The sequence below is a fragment of the Oryza sativa genome, chromosome 11 (genome assembly GCF_034140825.1).
Source record: "Oryza sativa Japonica Group chromosome 11, ASM3414082v1".
Lineage (NCBI taxonomy): Eukaryota > Viridiplantae > Streptophyta > Magnoliopsida > Poales > Poaceae > Oryza > Oryza sativa.
This window is the reverse complement of record NC_089045.1, coordinates 25,991,110-26,012,046: the sequence shown is the minus strand read 5'-3', so window position 1 is coordinate 26,012,046 and position 20,937 is coordinate 25,991,110. Positions and strand designations below refer to the sequence as shown.

Genomic DNA, 20,937 nt, shown 5'->3' with positions numbered 1-20,937 from the left:
TGTTGCCCCTTCTTTCGATTGGTAGAATTTAACGGCCCTATCCTTAAAATTGAAGCTGATTTTGATGTTTTTTCATCAAAATTTATTTTTCAACCTTTACTTTTAGGTCGCTAAGAACAATTATATAAAAATTTTATTCACAAATTACTTCTCGTTTATAAATGTGCTGGGCCGTGAGTTTTTTTTTACACCTAGGAGACCACGTGGGCCCCCCCACCTCCTCCCCGCGTTCTTCGCTGGCCATGTGGGCCCCAACGAAGACTTCCTCGCCCTCCCCGTACCTCGTACAGAACCGGCCACTGTGGCAGGCGTCATCGCGTCGGCCTCATGCATGCCGACGCTGCCCATCCAGTAGTCGCTTGCCACCTCGCCTTTTTTTCCCGTCGTCCGTGCCGCGCCAAGTCGCCAACACCGATGCACCCGGTGCACCGCCTTGCCTTCTCGCGCTCCAACTCCCGCGGTCGACAGTCCACGCCGAAAGTGTGAGCCGAGCTCACCCACGCCGCGTCGCCACTGTCGCGTCGCCTCGCCTCCCCTGTGCCGCCATGCCTCCTTCCATCCCCTCGAAGCCACCGCGTCGCCATTCGCCATGGCTATAGAAGCCACCTCGCTCCACCATCCTCCATCTTTCGCCATTCCCATCGCCACTACCGTCTTCGCTCTCCCCTAGTCGGCCCGAGGCGCGCGGTCGGGCACTTCGAAGCCGCACGCCGGACCCGCGCACCGCTCGGCCGCTTCACCGCCAGCACCTCCATCGCCGCCTCTGCTCCACCTTCCCGAGCCAGCTCGCCACCAGTGCCGCCATCACTCACCCCGCCATGCCACCGCCTTCTGGCTAATTCTCTCGCCGCCATCACCCTCTTCGCCGTCGGCCAGGGTGCCGCCGCGCTCGGCCAAGCCGGCCCCCGCGCGAGCGCCGCCCTACGGCCGATTGCTCGCCCGTCGCCCTGAACCCCGGCGCTCCATCGGCGGAGCTTCCCCAGCCGCCTCCGCCTCCGCTTGGCCGGAGAGCCACCGAAGCCGCCGCCGCCGCCGCCGTCTTCATCTTGCTCCGGGCCGCCGTCGCGCCGCGTCGGGAGACGCCCGCTTGCGCACCTCCCCTCGGACGACACCCGCCGGGCCTCTCCGTCTCCTCACTCCGGCTCCTCCGTCCAGCCGCCCTCCGCCGCCGCCCCGAGCCACGCCTCGCTCTCTTCCGCTCGGGCGCGCGCGCGTGGAGAAAGAAAAGCGGATCGGGTAAAGAACGAGAAGAGGAGAAATCGAGGAGGAGGGGGAGAGAAAGAAAGGAAAAGAGGAGATGCGACACTGACAGGTGGGACCATCGAGGGCTTAATGATTCCTTAATTAATCCTACACAGTAATCATCGCCATCTTAATCCGCTTCTACTGTCTCAATGACATGTGGGCCCGGTTGTACTTAATCTCTAACTAAACTCCCTTTTAACTCTTGAGTCACTTACATGTGGGACCACGATTCCTTAACCATTTGCGCACCCGGTCCACATGCAGACATGCTCCTTGTCACTGACCCTTGGGCCCCACACGCACTGACCATGGACCGTGAGCCGGTCCACCACCTCACCTCACGGTCTACCGTGCGCCGACCCCCCGGTGCCACTGTGAGTGGGCCCACAAAGGAATATTCCTTCGGAATATTTTTTCCCCATGAAAGAAACTCTTTTTCCTTTGCTCAAAAATTTATTTAATCTTTAAAATTTCATATCTTGCAAATCGTAACTCTGTTCGACTCCGTTCAATTTCCATAATTTTTCTAAAATTGAGATCTGTCCAACGGCACAATTAGTTTATAATAGTTATTATCTACTTTATAGGGTTTTGAATGGTTCTCTCTTTTCAAGTGCGTAGTGGATGTTTTGGGGTTCAATGGATGCGGATTCTCTCGAAGATTTGAAGATCATGAACTAAGGCAAGCCACTCTTCAATCATATTGTCCCTAGTTTATAATATGTGTTGATTACAAATTGCATGATTGGTGTACATCTTTTTGTAAGCAGCCTCACTCTATGAACATGATTGATGGACCAACCTAGTAGTTGAATTATTTTCTATAGGTTACCGTTAAACTTAACCCTTGTCGTCCAACCAAATTGAACCATCACATGACACACATGCCCCCAAACAGGACAGCAATTAAAGGTAACGAGATAAAAGAATTGAAATGAACAGATGATAGAATCAAACCGTATAAACAAAGCAACACATGCGAGAGAGGGGGGAGAGGGCACCTGGAAAAGGAGGAAAGGATTGCTGCTGCACAAAAGGAGAGGGAGGGCCGTGCTTATTTCTGAGTAGTGATTTTTTTGCGGGGATTTCTGAGTAGTGATTACATGGTTTTTTTTTTACCGAAAAGGTAGAGAGGCTCTACCTTATAACCATTGTATTAATGGTGAGTCAAAATGGAACAATGTCAAGAAACAGGAAAAGGGGATAGAAATAAGGATAAAAGGATAAAAAAGGAAGAAAAAGGAAGAAGAGAACAAAAAAAAATAAATATAGTAAGAAAAATATGCAGAGAAAATTCAAAAGGTGAAATAAGAAGGAAGATGAGGATATTATCGCAATCACCTAGGATGTGTTCGCTCCTCCTGGTTGGGAACACTCCCCTCTGGTATGGAAAACAGAGCAGTCTATTAGCGCGTGATTAATTAAGTATTAGCTATTTGTTTTTTCAAAATTGGATCAATATGATTTTTTTAAATAATTTTCGTATAGAAACTTTTTGTAAAAAATACACTATTTAGTAGTTTGAAAATTGTGCGCTCGAAAAACGAGGAGGATGGGTTTGGAAAACAGTGATAAGAACACAACCCTAGTCTTGAATTGCAGCTTGGTGACGGTGGTTGATTCGGTGTTCCCAAAGTTCTAGACAATCGATGATCTGATATAGTATGATCTGATTAGCGCAAGTCGTGCGCATTTCTGGCCCACGTGAGGCTCACACCCTCGTGTAGCCATCTCTTTCTTTTTTTTTCTTTTTTCTCGCTTATTTTTTTCGTCGCAGGGAGGCCGTGAACATTTCTTGCCATTTTTTCCGTTTATTTTTTTATTTTAGAAATTGAATCTTTTATCTTTAATTTTTGCTGAAAGTTTTGAATTTGAGTTGAAAGTTTTTAAGACTTGAGTTGAAAGTTTTTAAGTTTTGAGATGAAAGTTTTCAAATTCGAGTTAAACATTTTTTAATATGAGATGAAAGTTTTAAATATGATTTGAAAGTTTTCAAATCTTAACTTAAATAGTTGAATGTTTTTAAGATTTGAGATGAAAGATTTTAAGTTTTGAGATGAAAGTTTTCAAATTTGAGTTGAATGTTTTTGAATATGAGATGAAAGTTTTTAAATATGATTTGAAATTTTTTAAATATTTAGTTGAAAGTTTTTAAATTCGTGCTGAAAGTTTTCAAATCTTGACTTGAATTTTTCAAATCTGACTTGAAAAATTTCAATTCAAGATTTGAAAGTTTTAAAATCTGAGTTGGAATTTTTAAATTTAAGTTGAAAGTATTCAAATCTTGACTTGAAAATTTTTAGATCTTAGTTCAAATCTAGACTTGAAAGTTTTTAAATCTTAGTTGAAAAGTTTCCAAATCCTGGATAAATATGAGTTGAAAGTTTGTTGCAGTCAACTAAACAAAGAGAAGAAACAGACACAGCAAATTTTTATCCCAAAAAAAAAGAAACCATATAAAAAGGATGCTAAGCACCGTTAGCGAAAAAAGGGGCTAAGCACTATTAGCCCTGCTAAAGTGCGTGCCGCCTCTGTTCGTAGCGCGGAACAGGAACACCCCCCCCCCCTCCCCGGGCAACCTGATTTTAGGTTAGCAGGCCCCACTGTCATCGTATGCTGCACAAATTGCAGGATGTCTTTACTGCGGATAGCTTGTTCATAGAAGTTTAACTTCTTCCATACTCGCTCAGCTAGCTTGCAACGCAAAATAATATGATTTGTCGTTTCGATGGTTGGGCAAATGCTACAATGTGGGTCGGAAGCCCACGCTTTTTAACCCAGCTGCCATTGGTGTTGAGTCTATCACGAAATGCTAGCCATAAGAAGATCCTACAGGTATTAGGGATTGCTTTCAACCAGATGAATGGTGCCGGTGGCCAGAGCATACCATGATGCGTTATCAGGTTAATTATAACATATGCTCCAGTCGGCAGTCGTGATTCCCATTGAGCTTAGAAGTAAGGTTCGTTCATCTGGCGAATCGTTCTGGATCTGTTGAGTTGATAGCAGTGGCATAAGCAATTGTAATTATGCCTGTGCTTGTTCTGATAACACTAGATGGAGGTCAATAGACCAAGAGCCATTTTTTCTGAACTGCGATGATACTATGCAGTTGGGGTTGTGTTGACGGAAAACACGACAACCTGGGGAAACTGCTTAACTCCAGTGCAGGTCAAAGGTTTGCCTCGAGTGTGCTAAGGGCGTACCAGCTGGTTTGATCCTGCAACCAGCAAGGAAACAATAAAGCATGATTAGTCAGCCGATAGCCGATCGGCCGATAGGCCGATAGCATATTAATGGTGGTCTCAGCCGATGTAGACCAAATTGGCTATAGACTAGATAGATCAAAGAATATAAAACCCTAAACATGCCTCATCGGCTGTAACATTGCTAATCAAGTTTAATAAAGAAGTTCAAGACAATATTACGAAAATAGCCAATGAAACCGTATTTAGAGCAGAAAAGATAGATAAAGATAGCGTACCAGCTAATACTCTAGTACAAACCTATATATGCAAATCAATCTATAGTAATATATCAAGTAGGGATCAATTGTCAAATTGATAGCCCAGCCGATATAACCTAGACTTGATATATTCCTATAAGGTGATCTGTCTATATGGATGACAAATATACACGACTAGGGATGATGCAGCTCAAAGTATGAAAAGAAGCTTAGAGTCTAAACAATTAAGGAATTAAACACCTTTCAAGATGGTAGATGCCTTAGCTAATCTAATCTAGCAAGACGATTTAGCCGATACCGGCAGAAACCCTAAAGCGAGAGACAACTGATAGAGCTAAATCGAGATAGTAAAGCTAGATTAACTAAGACATATGATATCAATGGTCATGATACAAGGACTAAAATATCTAAAGCGATATAATAGCCCTAATAGCACAAGCCATCGAGACAGATTACCTCTTGTGGATAGAACTCACCGAAACAAGAAAAGTAAAAGGGTGGCGATGTGCCGAAGTTGTATTGGATTGTTCGTCCTCTATTGCAATTCTATGGGGTTTATATTTATACCCCCGAGTATATGCAAGAATTTAATTTAATAATTCGGAATTAATAAGCCTCCCGTATAGCTCTTTTCATGATTTACTCATTCTAAACTAAAATAATATAGTGTTGTATTCGGTGAGTGGTGATGGGCTACAATTTATTCATGATTTACTAATTAATTCCAAAATTTATATTTAATAATGTTGAATTGTACTTGGTTTGGAGTCTGAATATCTCATTGATTTAGTAATTACAAATTTCAAAATAAAGATATTTATATGATTTTCAGAACCACTACAGCTATTTGTACTCATGTTGGAGTCTTAATTCAATATTTTACTTAATTTATTAACTCTAATATTTGAAATAAATAATTGTGAGTTGTACTTGGTCTGGAGTCTTGTTATTAGATGTTCAGCGACACGTTTTATCAATCACGTAAATTGGACATATGCTCTAAAAGTGGCCAGATAGCTGTAGTAGGCATAGCAAATGTTAAATGATTGAAGTGCCTCACAATGTCAAATTTGAATAGATTTCAATCTTAAAAGGGAAAATTCTGAAGTTTTTAAATTATATTTGTCAACGGAATTATTTATTGGCTGAAACATAACATATATAATTTTTTGCATGAAACATGCAACTGATTTATTAGTGTGATTACTCGTATGGAAAAATGACATATGTGGACAAAAACGCAACGACACGATCATCATCGGTAAATTTTGCTACACTGCTATTTTATGGTTTTAGCTCTAGGACACCATCTGAATCACTTTTGGGGAAAACACTTCATAAACGTGGTAATTTGCCAATAGACACCGTGCCGATTAGAATAATAATTTCCGGTGGAAGAGAAGAGAGAAATCGCGTGAAATGTCAAAAATGCCCTTGAGCCCACATGTCAGCTCTCCATCTCTCTTCTCTCTTAATCCCCTCCTTCCAGCGCCGCAACGCATGCCACCGCTTCGAAACACCTCCTTCTCCTCCACGCTCCAGTCCCAGGCGACGCGGACGACGACGACAGGGAACGGTGGCGGCGGCACGCTCCAAATCTGACCGGCACAGCTTCGGCGACGCCGCCCTCGTCATTCTCCTCCTACGGCCGACCTTCTCGGACCTGCTCCATCGTGGGCGGCTCGCGCCCTTCCTTACTCTGCTCCGCTGCGCTGCGCGCACGCCAGCCTCACCGTCTCATTCGTCGTCTCGAGCTCGTCGCGGCGGAGGAGATGGCGAGGACGGCGAGGAGAGTCGCATCGTCGTCGCCAACTGCGGCCACTCCCACAGCGGAGGACGGCCAGGACGGCGGGGGCGGCGGAGAACGTGGAGAAGGAGACGGCGAGGATGGCAAGAGCGGCCGCCATGGCACTCGCGGCGGGAGCGGCAAAGGATGGCGAGGAGAAAAGCCGCGTCAAAGTCGCCAACTGCGGCCACTCCCGCGGCGGAATGTCTCCATGGTGCTCGACACCAGCTTCACCTCTGCCGCCATCCGCGATGTTGACTTGTACCGCGCCGAGCCCTGGGACCTCCTACCGCCGCGTTAGTCCATCGTCATGCACGCTTTGGCCTGAGATCGACTGCGACGACATTGCTTGCACGAGGAGCTTCGGGTGCCCATCGGGAATGAGGACGAACAGGGCCACGACGACATGAACAGGGGCACCTTTCCTTCATCTCCCAAGGTGTGACATGTGAGAGAGGAGAGATAGCAATGCTGACATGTGGGCCCAAAGGCATTTTTGAAATTTCACGCGATTTCTCTCTTCTCTTCAACCGGAAATTATTATTCTAATTGGCGCGATGTCCATCGGCAAATTACCACGTTTATAGAGTGTTTTCCCCCAAAAGTGAGCTCGGGCGGTGTCCTTGGGCTAAAACCACACAATAGCAGTATCCTGTAGCAAAATTTGCCATCATCTAAAATGGACAATACATGTTCTCAGCTTAAAAGTGAACATATCTTATGCATACATGTAGATGGTATATAATATGATACATACTACATATTACATATGAGGTTTAGATTTTATTACATGTAGGTGTCCAACTATTTGCAAATGCTCCCTCCGTTCTATAAAAAAAAATCAACTTTTGGATATGAATCACGTCATGTCTGGATTCGTAATCAGAAGTAAGTCTATTATGGGACTGAGGCAGTACATGAACAATTTTCTTCATATAACTCTTTAATGACATTTGCTAGTTGATGGACGACAAAATGTGCACGCAAAGCTTAGTTGTATGCACGAAGTGTGCAACAAAAAAGGGCATCGGTTCATTTGTGCCCAAGAGTCAGAAGAAAACTAGAGAATCCCTTTGATAGAATATTTGAAAGATCCTAGTCTTAGGGTTGATCAAAAAATTCGGCGGCAAGTATTCAAATATACTTTGCTTGATGGGAGTTGTATCGTCGAAATATAAGTTGGGTGTTGTTAAAGTGCTTAGATAATGATCAATCCAAGGTTGCTATGGGAGAAGTGTGTGAAGGGATTTGTGGAACTTATCAATCAGCCCATAAGATGAATTGATTACTTAGGAGAGCGGGATTTTATTGGCCGAAAATGATTGATGATTATTTCAAATATTATAGGGGATGCGAAGCTTGTCAATGGTTCGGCACTGTTCAATCGGCACTTGCCGTTGTATTGAATCCTATCATCAAACCATGGCCGTTCCGAGGTTAGGCTTTGGATTTCGTGCTAGTCGCAACGGATTATTTCACTAAGTGGGCCGAAGCCGTGCCACTCAAGAATATGACTTATACAGAGGTAATTGACTTTATCTTGAAGCATATTGTTCATAGATTCAGTATTCCTCAAACTTTGACTACAAATCAAGGACCTTCTTTCATATCCAAGGAGGTGAAAAGTTTTGCCAAATCTTATGGTATTAAGTAGTTGAGTTCTTCTCCTTACTATGCTCGGGCTAATGAACAAGCCGAGTCGAGTAACAAGACATTGTTGAAATTGGTCAAGAAGGAGATTGAAGAACATCCAAAGAGGTGGCATGAGGTGCTTTCCGAAGCATTATAGGCTCATAAGATATCCAAATATGGTGCTACCAAAGTTATCCTTTTTTGAGTTGGTTTATGGACAAGAAGCCGTTTTGTCGGTAGAGGTGAATCTCGGATATCTTAGATATATAAAGCAAGACGATTTGTCGATTGAAGAATACAAGACCTTGATGGGAGGCAATCTTGATGATGTGATCGATAAGCGTTTAAAGGCTTTGGAAGAAATAGAGAAAGAGAAAAAGAGAGTAGCTAAGGCTTACAACAAATTGGTGAAAGCAAAGTTGTTTCAAATAGGAGATTTAGTACGGAAGACAATTTTGCCTTTGGGTTCTCGATCTAAGGAGTTCAATAAGTGATCACCTAGTTGGGAAGGTCCTTATCGAGTATATGGAATTGTTCGAGCAAATACATACTTTTTGGAGACACTTCAAGGATAGCGTTTTTAGAGAGCAATCAATGGGAAAATACTTGAAAAAATATTTCCCAAGCGTTTGGCAAGACGCTTAGGAGGTCCTATGGTCGTTAATTGGATTATCGTCATAAGATATCATGTTCTATGCTTTTAGGTTCACAATGTTCACCAAAAAGGCAGCGGGGCATGTGTTTACACCCAAATTTGGCACCTAGGTTCAAAATAAGGAAAATCGCCAAGATTTGGGAAAGTCGTCAGTTTCCTCTACAGGGCCGATCTGACCACCGTGTATTGCCCGGTCAGATCGTTGCTTGAGGACCGGTTTGACCGGTGGCATGTGGCCGGTCAGACCGGCAGTCCGAAACCGACTCTGTTTTCGTCGGGTCTTGGGATTTCTTGCTTGGGAAGGCATGTGGACTGGTAGGAGGCAAGACCAACCCCTATTTAAGGGCCAAGGCCGATTCGATTAATCCCTCTCCCCCAAACACAATCAAAACGTTCTTTTATCTCTACTTTTAGCCATGTTTTCTACTTTACTCTAGTTTTAGTCTATCTTTATCGATTTGTGCCGTAAATCGTCCGCCGTCGCTGCAAGGGTGTGATTACCCCTTTGTAAGTTTATCCCGTAAACCTTCCGTTTGCTCACGAGATGTGTAGTTATCCTCATATAAAACTAAATCGGCTTAGAGGCTGATTTTGATCTCTAAATCGGCTCCGCTAGCCGGTTTAGCCGTTTTCTAGAAAACCCACCTTGATTTGTCCCTTTGGCTAGATCGGGGTGATTGGTGATTCCATATTACCACAAGGTGTTTAGGTGTCCTGATCGTGATTGTCTTCTTGTCAGAAAAGTTGCCAACAAAAATCTCAAGATCCTTAAATCAGGTGGTGGCCATGTCTTCAAGGAAGTGATCTCTGTTGATGTCAAAAACATCAACTCCTTACTTTTAGTTTGAAGAGAAGGTGGGCCATGGTTGAAGGAGTTTGACCACCACACTTCTATTGCCTTGTACTGTTCATGGATCAGGACAGGATTCAAGTTGATGCTCAGCACTGACACCTTTGCAAATGGCTCCAGGGAGAGATGGCCCATATCATGAGATCTTCACCACTACGCTTCCACTGCCTTGAGTAAACCATGGATCAGGCCATGGCAAGGGCTGAGAACCTAAGAAGACTTGATCTTTGTATCATAGAACTGCCACTCCATGGTGGTACCAGTTGAGAGCTAGCTATGCATACTGAGCCCAATACAAATGCAACAGTAGAGTACTTCCAACTTACATGAAATGAAGGAGAGGCCGATAACACCAAGGTCACGGCTCAAGCACCAAATCAAGTTCCTGGGAGGAATTGCATTGAGGGCTAACCATGGATCTCTGCAGCATAATTACACAGGGGTGAACCTGGTATCAAGTTCAATGAGCTCAATCCACTCATCGTCGGCCATGTTTTTGCCATCATCATCAACCAACTAGTTCTTACACTTCATTGAACAATCGATGGTTGTCCCCATGCCAAGCTTGACAGAGTCAATATGGTTGGTTGAGTCGGCCTCAGCACTGACCTCCAATGCGATGGAAGTTGGATCAGTGTTAGTGCTCAATGTTGCCACATCTCTAGTGGAATCCTTGCTCACGGGTGAATCCAACCTTGGTGTCGTGACATGCCTCCAGCACTCGATCGATCATGGCCATCATCTTGATGCACAGGTCTTGAATGATCTTGTCTGAGTTCTCCACCGCCTTGTCCATTTCAGTGTCGGCCTTCATGGCCTCGATGAGAGAAGCCGAAGTCGTTGTGGCCGCTGATGTGGTTGGGGCTGTAGATGGACTCAGTGGTTGGGAACACATGTTCTGGTGTGGTAGGAGTGCTCTCGGCATTAGACTTTGTGGTGGCACATCTTGGTACCAGTGTCAAACACTTGGTAGGCGCAGTGTCGGCTCTGTCTCCGAGCATGGTCGGCACATGTTGCACATCCAGCACGCAGCCCCCATCATAGATGTTGTGGCCGTGGAGGTCAAACTGAGCCCTCCCCACGTCGCAGGTCGCCCGAAACCAAATGATTGCCTCCACACGCCATGCATCAACCATAAGCATCTGCACCGCCACTACTCCATAGGGGTTGAAGACTTGGTGCATCACGTCGGTAGAAACAGGGTAGATGAGGTGGCTCACTTGGACATGGAGTGCAGCACTTGCACCACATCCCAGCCGGCTCGGTTTCATCGAACACTTGGTAGGTGCCTCCATCACTGACGCCTCCATGACCCAAATCCCACTCCCAGATGTTGCCACTACCATCACGCATCGCCCACCTCGTCTCCTTGCTCGGAATACCATGGATCGGTGGTTCTGATCCCATATTGTCACGAACCAAGCACCACCCAACCAATTCTCAACGCACAGAGGCCTCAATAGATTGCAACCACTCCAAATACAAGTGTTTTGGGATACAAATTGAGGGGAATGAGAGGTATAGACTAGGAAGCGAAATCAGACAAAGAGGAAGCAGGAGATTGGGACTAGAGAAAAGTAATTTAGAGGGGAGGCGGCAGCAAGGAGGAAGAAGCCATTTTCATCCAATTATGTTCGATCCTTCTCCAACTACAGTTGCCTCTTATATCAGCTTCCCTTCCAGCCATTTGGGCCTAGGCATGCCCTTGATGCTCCGCCCAGGAACCCTGTTAGGCCCATATCGTGACAGAGGTACTGTAATATACGGACGTATTACAGGAATGTGTGTTTGTCACTAGGAGGATAATATAGCTAGTGCATGCGATGTGAATTTATTTTTCCTTTTTTTGCGGGGAGCTTGTGAACTCAGCGAATCATACTCCTTTTTTTTTTGTCGAGGAGCACGTGATTTTATTTTATTTTATTTTTTTGCCGGGAGAATTTATCTGACTAGGGTTACTAATCACTCGATCCAAAATTCGTTCCTGACAGCTAGCACGAGGGAGCCGCGGCACGGTGGTGGGGCAAAAGTAAAGATGTTAGACGCTGGTGCTGTGATCTCAGATTTCTTCTTCAAATGGGGTCAAGAGAAATACATCTTGCTTCGCTTCCGAGTCATAGTGCCAACCCTCATTGTTGTGTGCCCGTTGGTGCAGTTTGGCTTAATAGATGACTTAAACAATACTATCGATCCGGCCATGAAGAGCTTCTTGTATGCTGTGTCTGATGGCATACTGATGTATGTTCTAGGGGCCATGCAAGCCTCTCCTGTAAAATATGCGCTGTTTCCAGTGTGGGCTCTTGCTCTAGTCGGCTTCCGTTCTATCTTGGTAGGCCTCCACGGGAAGTACGACATGCAGGCGGAGCTGGGAAATGTGGCCAAACTTTTGATCGTGGCGTATATGAATGTAACACACGGCTGCGAGATTGGGCGTGTCCCTTTCTGGATCTACTGGAGCATTTTGGTCGTCAAGTGCATGTACAGGATTGTGATACGCCATCAAGCATCCAAGACCTTATGGCATAGCCGGAGTTCAGAGCTTCTTCAGGCGTACATGGGTCCCAACCAGCCCCAGAGCAACTTTGTTGACAACAATTCAAGCCCAAATGGCGCCATGGAAGGGTGCAAATACTTGGTCTTTGGAGAGTCAGAGCAAGAACAATGCTCCTGCAGAATTAGCCCTACGAGACATGTAAATATTAATAAATTGAGGTCTCTAGTTACATTACAAAACATTTGTCAATGCCTTAAGGAGGACAACATCGTGAAGAAGCAAGCTGAAGTATTGAAGGATGTGTGCCTGTCCTTTGCATTGTCTCGGTTACTACGGTGTAGGCTGGAAGGAGCAAGATTACATGCAGGCATAGATTCCATTAACCGGAAGCTACTGATTGGCAGTTATAAGGAACGTCTCGACCGACTATTCAAAGTCCTGTATAGGGATGTTAAGTTTTTCAAGGACTGCCTCTTCAGCAATTACCCGATGATCTTCTCGGAAGGGTTTCTCTCACTCAGGTTTGCTTTTGCGCAGCTTATGATCAAGTTACCTGTGGGCTTATGGCTTTCCAGTGATCTCTTTTGGGCAGCAAGGCACCTGTCCCAAAACAGGCATAATTTATCTGCTACCGATCTGAACATCGCTGGGGCTGCCATCCTCATCGTAGTAAATGTGGATGATTATGGAATGGGCATCAACTTTGTAAACTGGACGAGCTTGTCTGCTGTGTGCTGGTTGGTTCATTGCAGAAACAGGAGAAAGAGATTGAGGCTTGTTAGGTGGTTTCTTGGTAGGTTAAATTCGCAAGAGGTGAGAGGTGGTGCATTTAGAGGCCCTCTTGATAAGTTAATAAATTCGCAAGAGGTGAGAAGTGGTGGATGTAGAGGCCAGTATGCCTTCCTGCAATCATACAAATACAGTGCGTGGAAGCGTAGGCTGTTGCACTCACTTACTATGGGAATGATCGCAAGTAAGGACGATGGCACAAACTTTGCCACCTCCCTGACTACGCCTGAGAAAGTACGTACTACCGTACTCTCTCAAGAACTCCAAGGACTAGATCTACACCACGATTTTTCTAGCAGCGTCGACGACAACCATTCCCTACCAAGAGACTTCTTTGCAACAGTGCAGCACGACGCCAACAAACCAGCAGAAGCGGAGGAGCAGTACTGGTCCGAGATCATCCAAAGTGGGGCACCCAGATGCTCCCATGTTATTCTGATCTGGCACATTGCAACAAGCTTATGTGAGATCAAGCTTGCCCAAGAACATGATCATTGCAATGGCAGCCCTGGATTCCTGCACTCTGCCTTGTCATGCTATCGCCGTAGGCGCAATCCTTACAGAGGATACCTTGTGGATAAGTTGCTGGATGGTGACCTATGGGAGACCTACATGGTAGCGAATTGGTTGTCGCGGTACTGTGCGTACCTGCTGGTCGCAAAGCCTGACCTGCTGCCCGGGAGCATTTGGGTTATCAAGAAGGACTTCCAACAAACAATTCAGTGTGCTCGTCAGATGCTCCATGGTTGTACCTCACTCAAGAGCATCTATGACAAGCTCATCGCGACAATACCATCCCAGTTGGAGGAGGCGTATCTTCCAGGCACAGAAGAGGAGGGTAGCCAGATATTGCGAGAAGGTGCAAGGCTAGCCAAGAAGCTCCACGATGAAGACAAAAAGAAGCAGTGGGAGATCCTAGCCAAGGTGTGGGCTCGCTTGCTTGTGCATCTTTCACCTAGCTCCGATGCACAAGTCCATGCCAAGCATCTCAGGTCCAACATGGAGTTTATCACCATCATCTGGGCACTCTTCTCACACTGTGGCATCGACAAGAGTGAATTGTGGGATTATGTGTCAAAACATCCAAGCAAGATGCCCACCTTGACAACATCCGTCCAGATAGTGATGGAGAAATACAAGAAACTAGTGGAGCATCCGAGCAAGACGCCCACATTACGAACATCCGCCTCCGGTCCACCTGCCACCAACCCACTGGCGGTGACCTTGAGGATGGTGGTGGAGAAATTCAGGAAATGAACCATGGTAACTAGTCGTCCTACTCCCTCTGCCACATCCTCAAACTCCCCTGGTGCATAAGCTCTGATCCCACTAAGCTTTCAGCAATAAACTTTTTTTTTCGAGAAGTTTTGGGTAACACTTTCATCCCATATTTCATTTCATTCAGACAATTTGTGTTTGTCTTACTGTGACGAGTGAAAGTGTGGTTGCTGCTTGAAGAACATGGTGTGTGATTGTAGTGAACTGAACTATATTGTTGTGTGTGGATTGCTATTGAATCCATTACTGTGAGTTCAAAACCCTTTGGATTTGAATAATAATGGTATGCACGATATTAGTTTCTTGGTATATATAATTTATCATTGTTACATTCTAGGGTTTTTTAGATAATGGATTTAAATAAAACCCGGCATCTACATCCCAAGAGATGTACACAGCCATTGTTACATTCTAGTATATCCTTGTGCATCAGATTAGTTGTTCACTTGCCCTCCATCCTATGAGGAGGTTAATTAGGATGGGCACTAAGGACTGTTCTCTGTGTCTTTTCTCTGAGTCAATGTGTGTAAACTGTAAAATACTGATGGTTGGCCTTTCAGTCAGGTGGAGTAAAGGGCTCATGACATGGCCTACACTGTGGTAGTTTGATTTTTATTCATAGACAAAAATCAGTTACACCCCGCAAATAATTAGCTAGCCTACGCAATTCAGAAATATTGAGCTGCGTCCTCTTACCACTTGGGAGGAGCAAGCAGCAGCAGCTGACCCAAAAAAAAAAACATTACTGTGCATGGTTGCTTTGCCTTGTCCTGGAGAAGCAGTTTTCATTTTGTAATCATTTCAACCTGGTTATATCCAGATAACAATCTAAAACCACATGTTTCATCAATTTGGGTTATGAAAGGCCTCGCATAGATTAGTGATTCCAAGGATTACACTCAGTTGATGTGGACCCCCGTTTTTATAACAGGAATCAATCGTGTAAATAGTACCATTTCCCTGGATCAAGTAGTCTGGTACACACGAACTCATAGCTGAAATATCAAGTGCACATACACGAGAGTCTAGTACGAATTATTACATCATAAGCCCGCAGGCACAGTCTTAAATCATCGGACCGAGCGGTCCGGAATACATTCCAAAAACAGAAGTAGGTAAGGCAGCGGAGTTAAGGCAGCGGCACTCCATTGCCACAGGCAACGACCGTAACTAAGACCTACTGGGCGCCATCGTCTTCATCACCCTCCTGGTAGTAAGCGTAGGGATTCTCCGAAGCTTCATCTCCGACCTCTGATTAAGTTTGTATATTGCAAGAGTGAGTACCAACCGTACTCAGCAAGCCACCACAGCAACAATGCACATGACAAGGGTATTCAAAGGATGGCTAAGGTTCTTTTGCGCAAAGCAAGTTTTGTAATTCTTGTCACAAGCCTAAGACTTAGCACAGACTGATCAAATTTTAGTACCAGTGTTTTCATTAAACAACGACGGTTCTGTCCACCATCCATTGTGATCCCAAGGATAGCTTCCCGCCATTGAGTCGTCATGGTTTTCTGAGGACGTCCACATTCCCGCCTCTCAGGAAGTGGCTCCATCAGCATAAAAATCATCATGTAATATCCCATCCCACACAAGTTAAAGAATTTAGAGTCTAGCCAAGTGTAATACATGTCCCAGTGCTCAATAACCGCGAGCACAGCTATTCGAATATATTTAGTTTACTCACACTGCAGTGGATGTACACTCTACCCGTACTCCGCGACTGCCCAACACATGAGCCTCGTCCCAACACATGAGACACGTCACGGCAAAGCTTTTCGATAACCTCGCATTGGCAGTACCCGCTCCATGAACTTAAATCCTCATGCACTCTAGGCGTCCATGTTTCTAGCAGTGAGAGGAGTTCTGGCGCTCCCGGGAAAGAGAAGTCTCACACACATATTAAATTATGGTTCAAGTTAAGTTCTCTCTCTCACACACTCATGGCAGTCCTACCAATGGCGACACCGATGTAGGGCACGCCTCTCGGCCCTACCTCAACGGCTGTCCCACCGTAGCGCACCTGCCTCACTCAGGGGTGAACCATCTATGCAGGGATACTGCCTCCGCTCGACTATCTAATCCGCTAGGTCTATACCCATACGAGAAGTACGGTTGTACGGGGGTCGTTTCATGCTTAACTTCATGGCTCGGTCCTTAATTGACCGGGGACGGTACTAGCCTTTTCCAGATACCACCCAAATCCTCTATCCGCCCCAGTCGAAAACAATTGTTTAATTTTATTTCTCCTTTCACAAATCATGTCATCAACATCATGGCAATGTGGTGCTCATGTCTCCACATGCCGCATCTCAATTACCTTCCCAAAGGTAATTGCCCAAGCATATAGCATTTGATAAATATGAGTATGCATGATTTTAGAATAACATTTCTAAGCAATTGTCATAATTGACTAGGGACTCATACGTAAACATGGTTACGAAGGAATAAAAGACAAACAATAATCAAGGCATGGCATAATCACAAGTAGGATGTTCATCATTGCATGCAATTTTATTTGTAAACAAAACAATTTCGCAATTGGGATCAACATGTTCAAGGAATAGTGATGACTTGCCTTGCTCAAAGTCTTGCGGTTCTTGGTCCTTGCTTGGATCCGTAACTCCCTCGGGCTCTAAAATTACGTGCGAAGAAACGATTTGAATTCGGTTAAAATTCAAATAAAGATCCAATAAATCCAAATGGAAGTCGAATGCGAAAGTTGATTCTTTTATATTAACTTTACTATTCGCGAACTAGGGCAAATCCAATTTCGATTTATACATCCTAAACTATTTTGCGGGTATAAATATTTTGTTAGCATAAGCTTTTAATTTAATCTACCCGAGCATTATATCCATATAATAGGTTAGAAATTTTCTATCGCGAGCTAAATATCGGACGGAATCCAAAAATTATCTTATAATATTATATGATTTAATTTAGCCTATGACTAACCGATTAAATATAATATACGTCTAAAATTCCTAGTGATTAAATCCGAACTTCTACCGTGAATCGATTACTTATAGAGATTATCCAAAACTAATCTGTAATAGTCTATAAAAATTCATCTAATTGTTTAGTCGTTAATTACATCTAAACTACTACCGCGAATTGATTTCTTTTAGAAATTACCAAGAATAATCTATAATTTATATTAAATTTTGCAATTCTATGACCATAATTAATCTATAATTAAATTCTAATTATTTTAGATTTTTCTTAAACTATTAACCTCCTTAATTTCTTCCTAATTTTCTATTTATTTATCCTTTTCTTTTTCTCCATTCTCTCTTCTCTTTTTCTTTCTTTTTCTTTCTTCTCTCTTTTTCTTTCTTTTCTTTCTTTTCTCTCTCTCTCTTTTTCTTTCTTTTCTCTCTTTCTCTCTTTTTCTCTCTGGCGGCCTCTCTTTTCCTCTCCCTCTCTCTCTCGGCTCTCTCCCACCCGAGCGGCGGCGGCGGTGGACGCGAGGGGGAAGGAGGGCGGCTCACCGGCGGCGGCAGCGGCGACGACGGCGGCAGCGACGGTGGCGCACGGTGGCGCGGGAGCGGCGACGACGGCGGCAGAGCGGCGCGGCGGCACGAGAGCGGTGGCGCAGTGGAGAGGGAAGAGGGGAGGAAGGGTGAGATGGGGTGGGGGAAAATGGAGAGAGGGGGGGTATTTGTAGAGAGGGGAGAAGGAGAGGGGGAGGGGCTGCGGCGTAATGGCGACGCGACAGCGACGCTCGGGGCGGGACGACGGCGACGCGCGGGCGGCGACGCGATGGCGGCGCGGGGCTCGGAGCGACAATGCGACGGGCGGCGGTGCGGGGCTCGAGACGGGCGACGCGACGGGTGGCGTGAGGCTCGACGCGGCGATGGTGACGGCACGCGGCGATGGGACGGCGACGCGGCGATGGGACGGCGACGCGGCGAGTGGCGAGTGAGCGGCGTGACAGGCGAGGCGACGTGACGCGCGCGGCGGCACGGGGCTCGGCGCGATGGAATGGGCGGCGCGGCAGCGGCGCAGGGCGACGGCGAGGGGACGGGCGCGCGGCGGCTCAAGGCGCGATGCCGACAGCGACGCGACGGTGACGGCGCGGTAGCGGCGGCGGCACGCGCGACGGGCAGGTGACGCGGCGCACGCGGCATGAAAGGGGACGGGGCCAGGGGGACCACGATCGAACATCTATGCCGCAATGAACAGTAACTTTTTCCTATTTATCCCGATTTTAGCCCATTTTCTATTTAAATATAGCCCTATAAATTCTAATTTTTGCATAAATAAAGTTTACTCCATATTTGTGTTATCCTAACTAAAAATTCACCCTAATTTAATATCACTCATATTTTGTTTATATAATTTATTTGAATTTTTAATTAGGGTTAATTCTCATTCCATCGTACTAAAATTTAATTATTGCTAATATGGTCGCGATAATATTTTATTTATTTCCAATCCCACCTAATCTTTATTTTAATTTATATTTTAATTATTTATTTAGCCAACTTGATTTTTAGGGTTTATTCCTAGTTAGTTATTCATTATTCGCGATTAATAAATTCCGAGATCAAAATCCAATGAAATAGATGAATAAAATCGGCATGATGCAATTTATTACTTAAAAAGTTTTTGAAAATCCATATTTTTGGTGTTTTGATTTCGTTGGTCGAATTTTCAGGGTGTTACAGTTGATGAGTTGCAACTTAAGCTGTACTAAAATTCCTCACCTGTGCTCCGTGGATTTTGCAAGCAATTTCTAGTAGGGGGCAACTACAAACTACAAACCCAACTACATCCATCCTACTGTTCGTCGCATAACCGCAAATCAAACTAACTAAGAATCATATACTAGCCTAGCCTGCATCTTTTTCGTCCCATCAAGAGAGCATCCATTAGGGGGAAGGATTTAGCCAGATCAGGAGACGCACCTGACTGATTCGCCGCCCCGGAATGGCAGCCGCGGCGGTCATCCGTGATGCGGCCGAGCTGCGCCGCGCCGCGCCGCGCTGCCTCTGCTCCGTCCGCGGATCGAGCTAGGGCTGCCCCCGACGGAAGGTGGCCCCCGGAGAAGAAGCCTCTGCGAGGGGAGCCCCTCTGGCCGGAGCAAGGGCACGTACGGCGAGAGTGATGGCCGGAACTGGAGCGGGATCCCTCCTCCCCCTCCGCCTCGCCCCCATCGCCGCCGCCCGCCGGTCACCGGCACGGCGGCGCCTCCGGCGATGAAGGAAGTATAGGACCCACGTTGGCAGCCAATCCAGGCCCATATTTTTTGGTGGAAAGGCGGGTTTTCCATATCCAACCCAACTCAGGCCCATTTCAAGCACACGTGAAGATTTGTAGGGTGGATTAGGTTCACTACCTTAACTAGTGGCCTAATTTAATTCATATCCCTAAACCACAGTACCGGATATTATATTTCGACACCTATATATGCACCTGCACTCATGTGTCCCTGTCAAGGTCACTGACAAGGAGGCTGTCAAGAAGGCGACATCCATCAGAGAGACCGGTGCAGAACAGAAGCAAAAGACCGTGCCGGTTGATGAACAGGAGGGAGCAGGAAAGAACTTGAAGCCTTCAAGACTCGTTAAGCCCAATCGTCGTTTTGTTGGGCCAGAATGGGCCGTGTGAACTTGTAAGCTGGCGTGAGCTGGCAGCTATCTTGAGAGAGGGGTAAGAACTGAGAGAGAGAGAGAGAGTATAAGAACTCTGTATCCGAATTGAATGGTGAATTTTGGCAATCCGGTGGCGAATGGCGGCGGCAGCTCAATCCTGTTGGATTGGAGTAGTAATACCATAGTGGAGATTGCCTAAGTTCCTCGTGTTCTTCTGTGTGTTCTTCCTTGTTCGATTCTTCCAGTTCCTCTCCCTGTGTTCTCGTTCAAGGTCGTTAACAGTCCCACCTTCCGCATGAGCGTGACCTGGATGAGGAGCGAAGCTCAACACTGGTGTTTCCCTCGCGTTTGGCTCAGGAGGCTGTTTTACACGCATGGAGTCGGGCCCGACAGCTGTGCAGGTAACCAAACGACCACCTCCTGCACCCGCACATGTGAGCCACCCTCCCATGTAGATGACCAAACAAATCCATTATGCTAGCTAAGTTCTCGCTTCCCTTGCGTATTTCGGATGTAGATTTTCATCCCTCGTGGATATGTCCTCTTGTTGCTTGTATGTCATTAAAAATATTAAAAAATTAAAAAATAACAAGATAAATTAATATGAAACATATCACTACACAAACATGCAGGGTCAAATTCAATTTCTACAAGTTACAACAAAAAAAATTAATTAAACTAAAAATAGTTATCATACTTTAGCAGATATATTTGTTATTTTTGTTACAACTTGTAGAAGTTGAATTTGCCTTTACATGTTTGTGGAGTGATATATTTCATATTAATATATCTTGTATTTTCTTTTTTAAATTTTTTTAATAACTATTTAGGTAATATGAATGAAACGATGGGATATCCCCTCGAGGGATGAAATCATTTTTTAGTGTATTTCTGTATTATGGTGAGGTGTTGCTGCCTAGCTTGGGTATAATGTAAATGGTGGGAAATTGTAATTTCCGAAATTGCTGAGCTAGCATACATTTACTTTTAGCATTCAAAGTGATGTTGCTTGAGCAATACCATCTAAGAAAATGGAGATAAACCCAGGAACAAAATATGAATACGATTTTTTTCCAATCTTTATCACTACATACATGAACAATCCTGATACCTCCTAAATATATAATACGTACTCCGGTTAC

General features: G+C 45.1%; 1 protein-coding gene, 1 long non-coding RNA gene and 1 pseudogene across 2 annotated transcripts; 1 reads left to right on the top strand and 2 right to left on the bottom strand.

Moving 5' to 3' along the window:
* The first annotated feature begins 957 nt into the window (after positions 1-957).
* On the top strand, positions 958-14,493 carry LOC107277354 (uncharacterized). The gene is made up of 3 exons (XM_066305233.1): positions 958-1,312; positions 1,867-1,927; positions 11,630-14,493. The coding sequence occupies exon 3, from the start codon at positions 11,670-11,672 to the stop codon at positions 14,172-14,174; it is 2,505 nt and encodes an 834-aa protein (XP_066161330.1). The 5' UTR covers positions 958-1,312; positions 1,867-1,927; positions 11,630-11,669; the 3' UTR covers positions 14,175-14,493.
* Positions 9,639-11,321, bottom strand: LOC107279402 (uncharacterized; annotated as a pseudogene).
* A 611-nt stretch (positions 14,494-15,104) lies between the features above and the next one.
* LOC136353917 (uncharacterized) lies at positions 15,105-19,487 on the bottom strand. Its single transcript, XR_010737429.1, has 3 exons — positions 19,109-19,487; positions 16,774-16,830; positions 15,105-15,446 (listed from the first exon to the last, which is right to left on the bottom strand). It is a non-coding gene; the product is annotated as an uncharacterized lncRNA (long non-coding RNA).
* Positions 19,488-20,937: the final 1,450 nt, after the last annotated feature.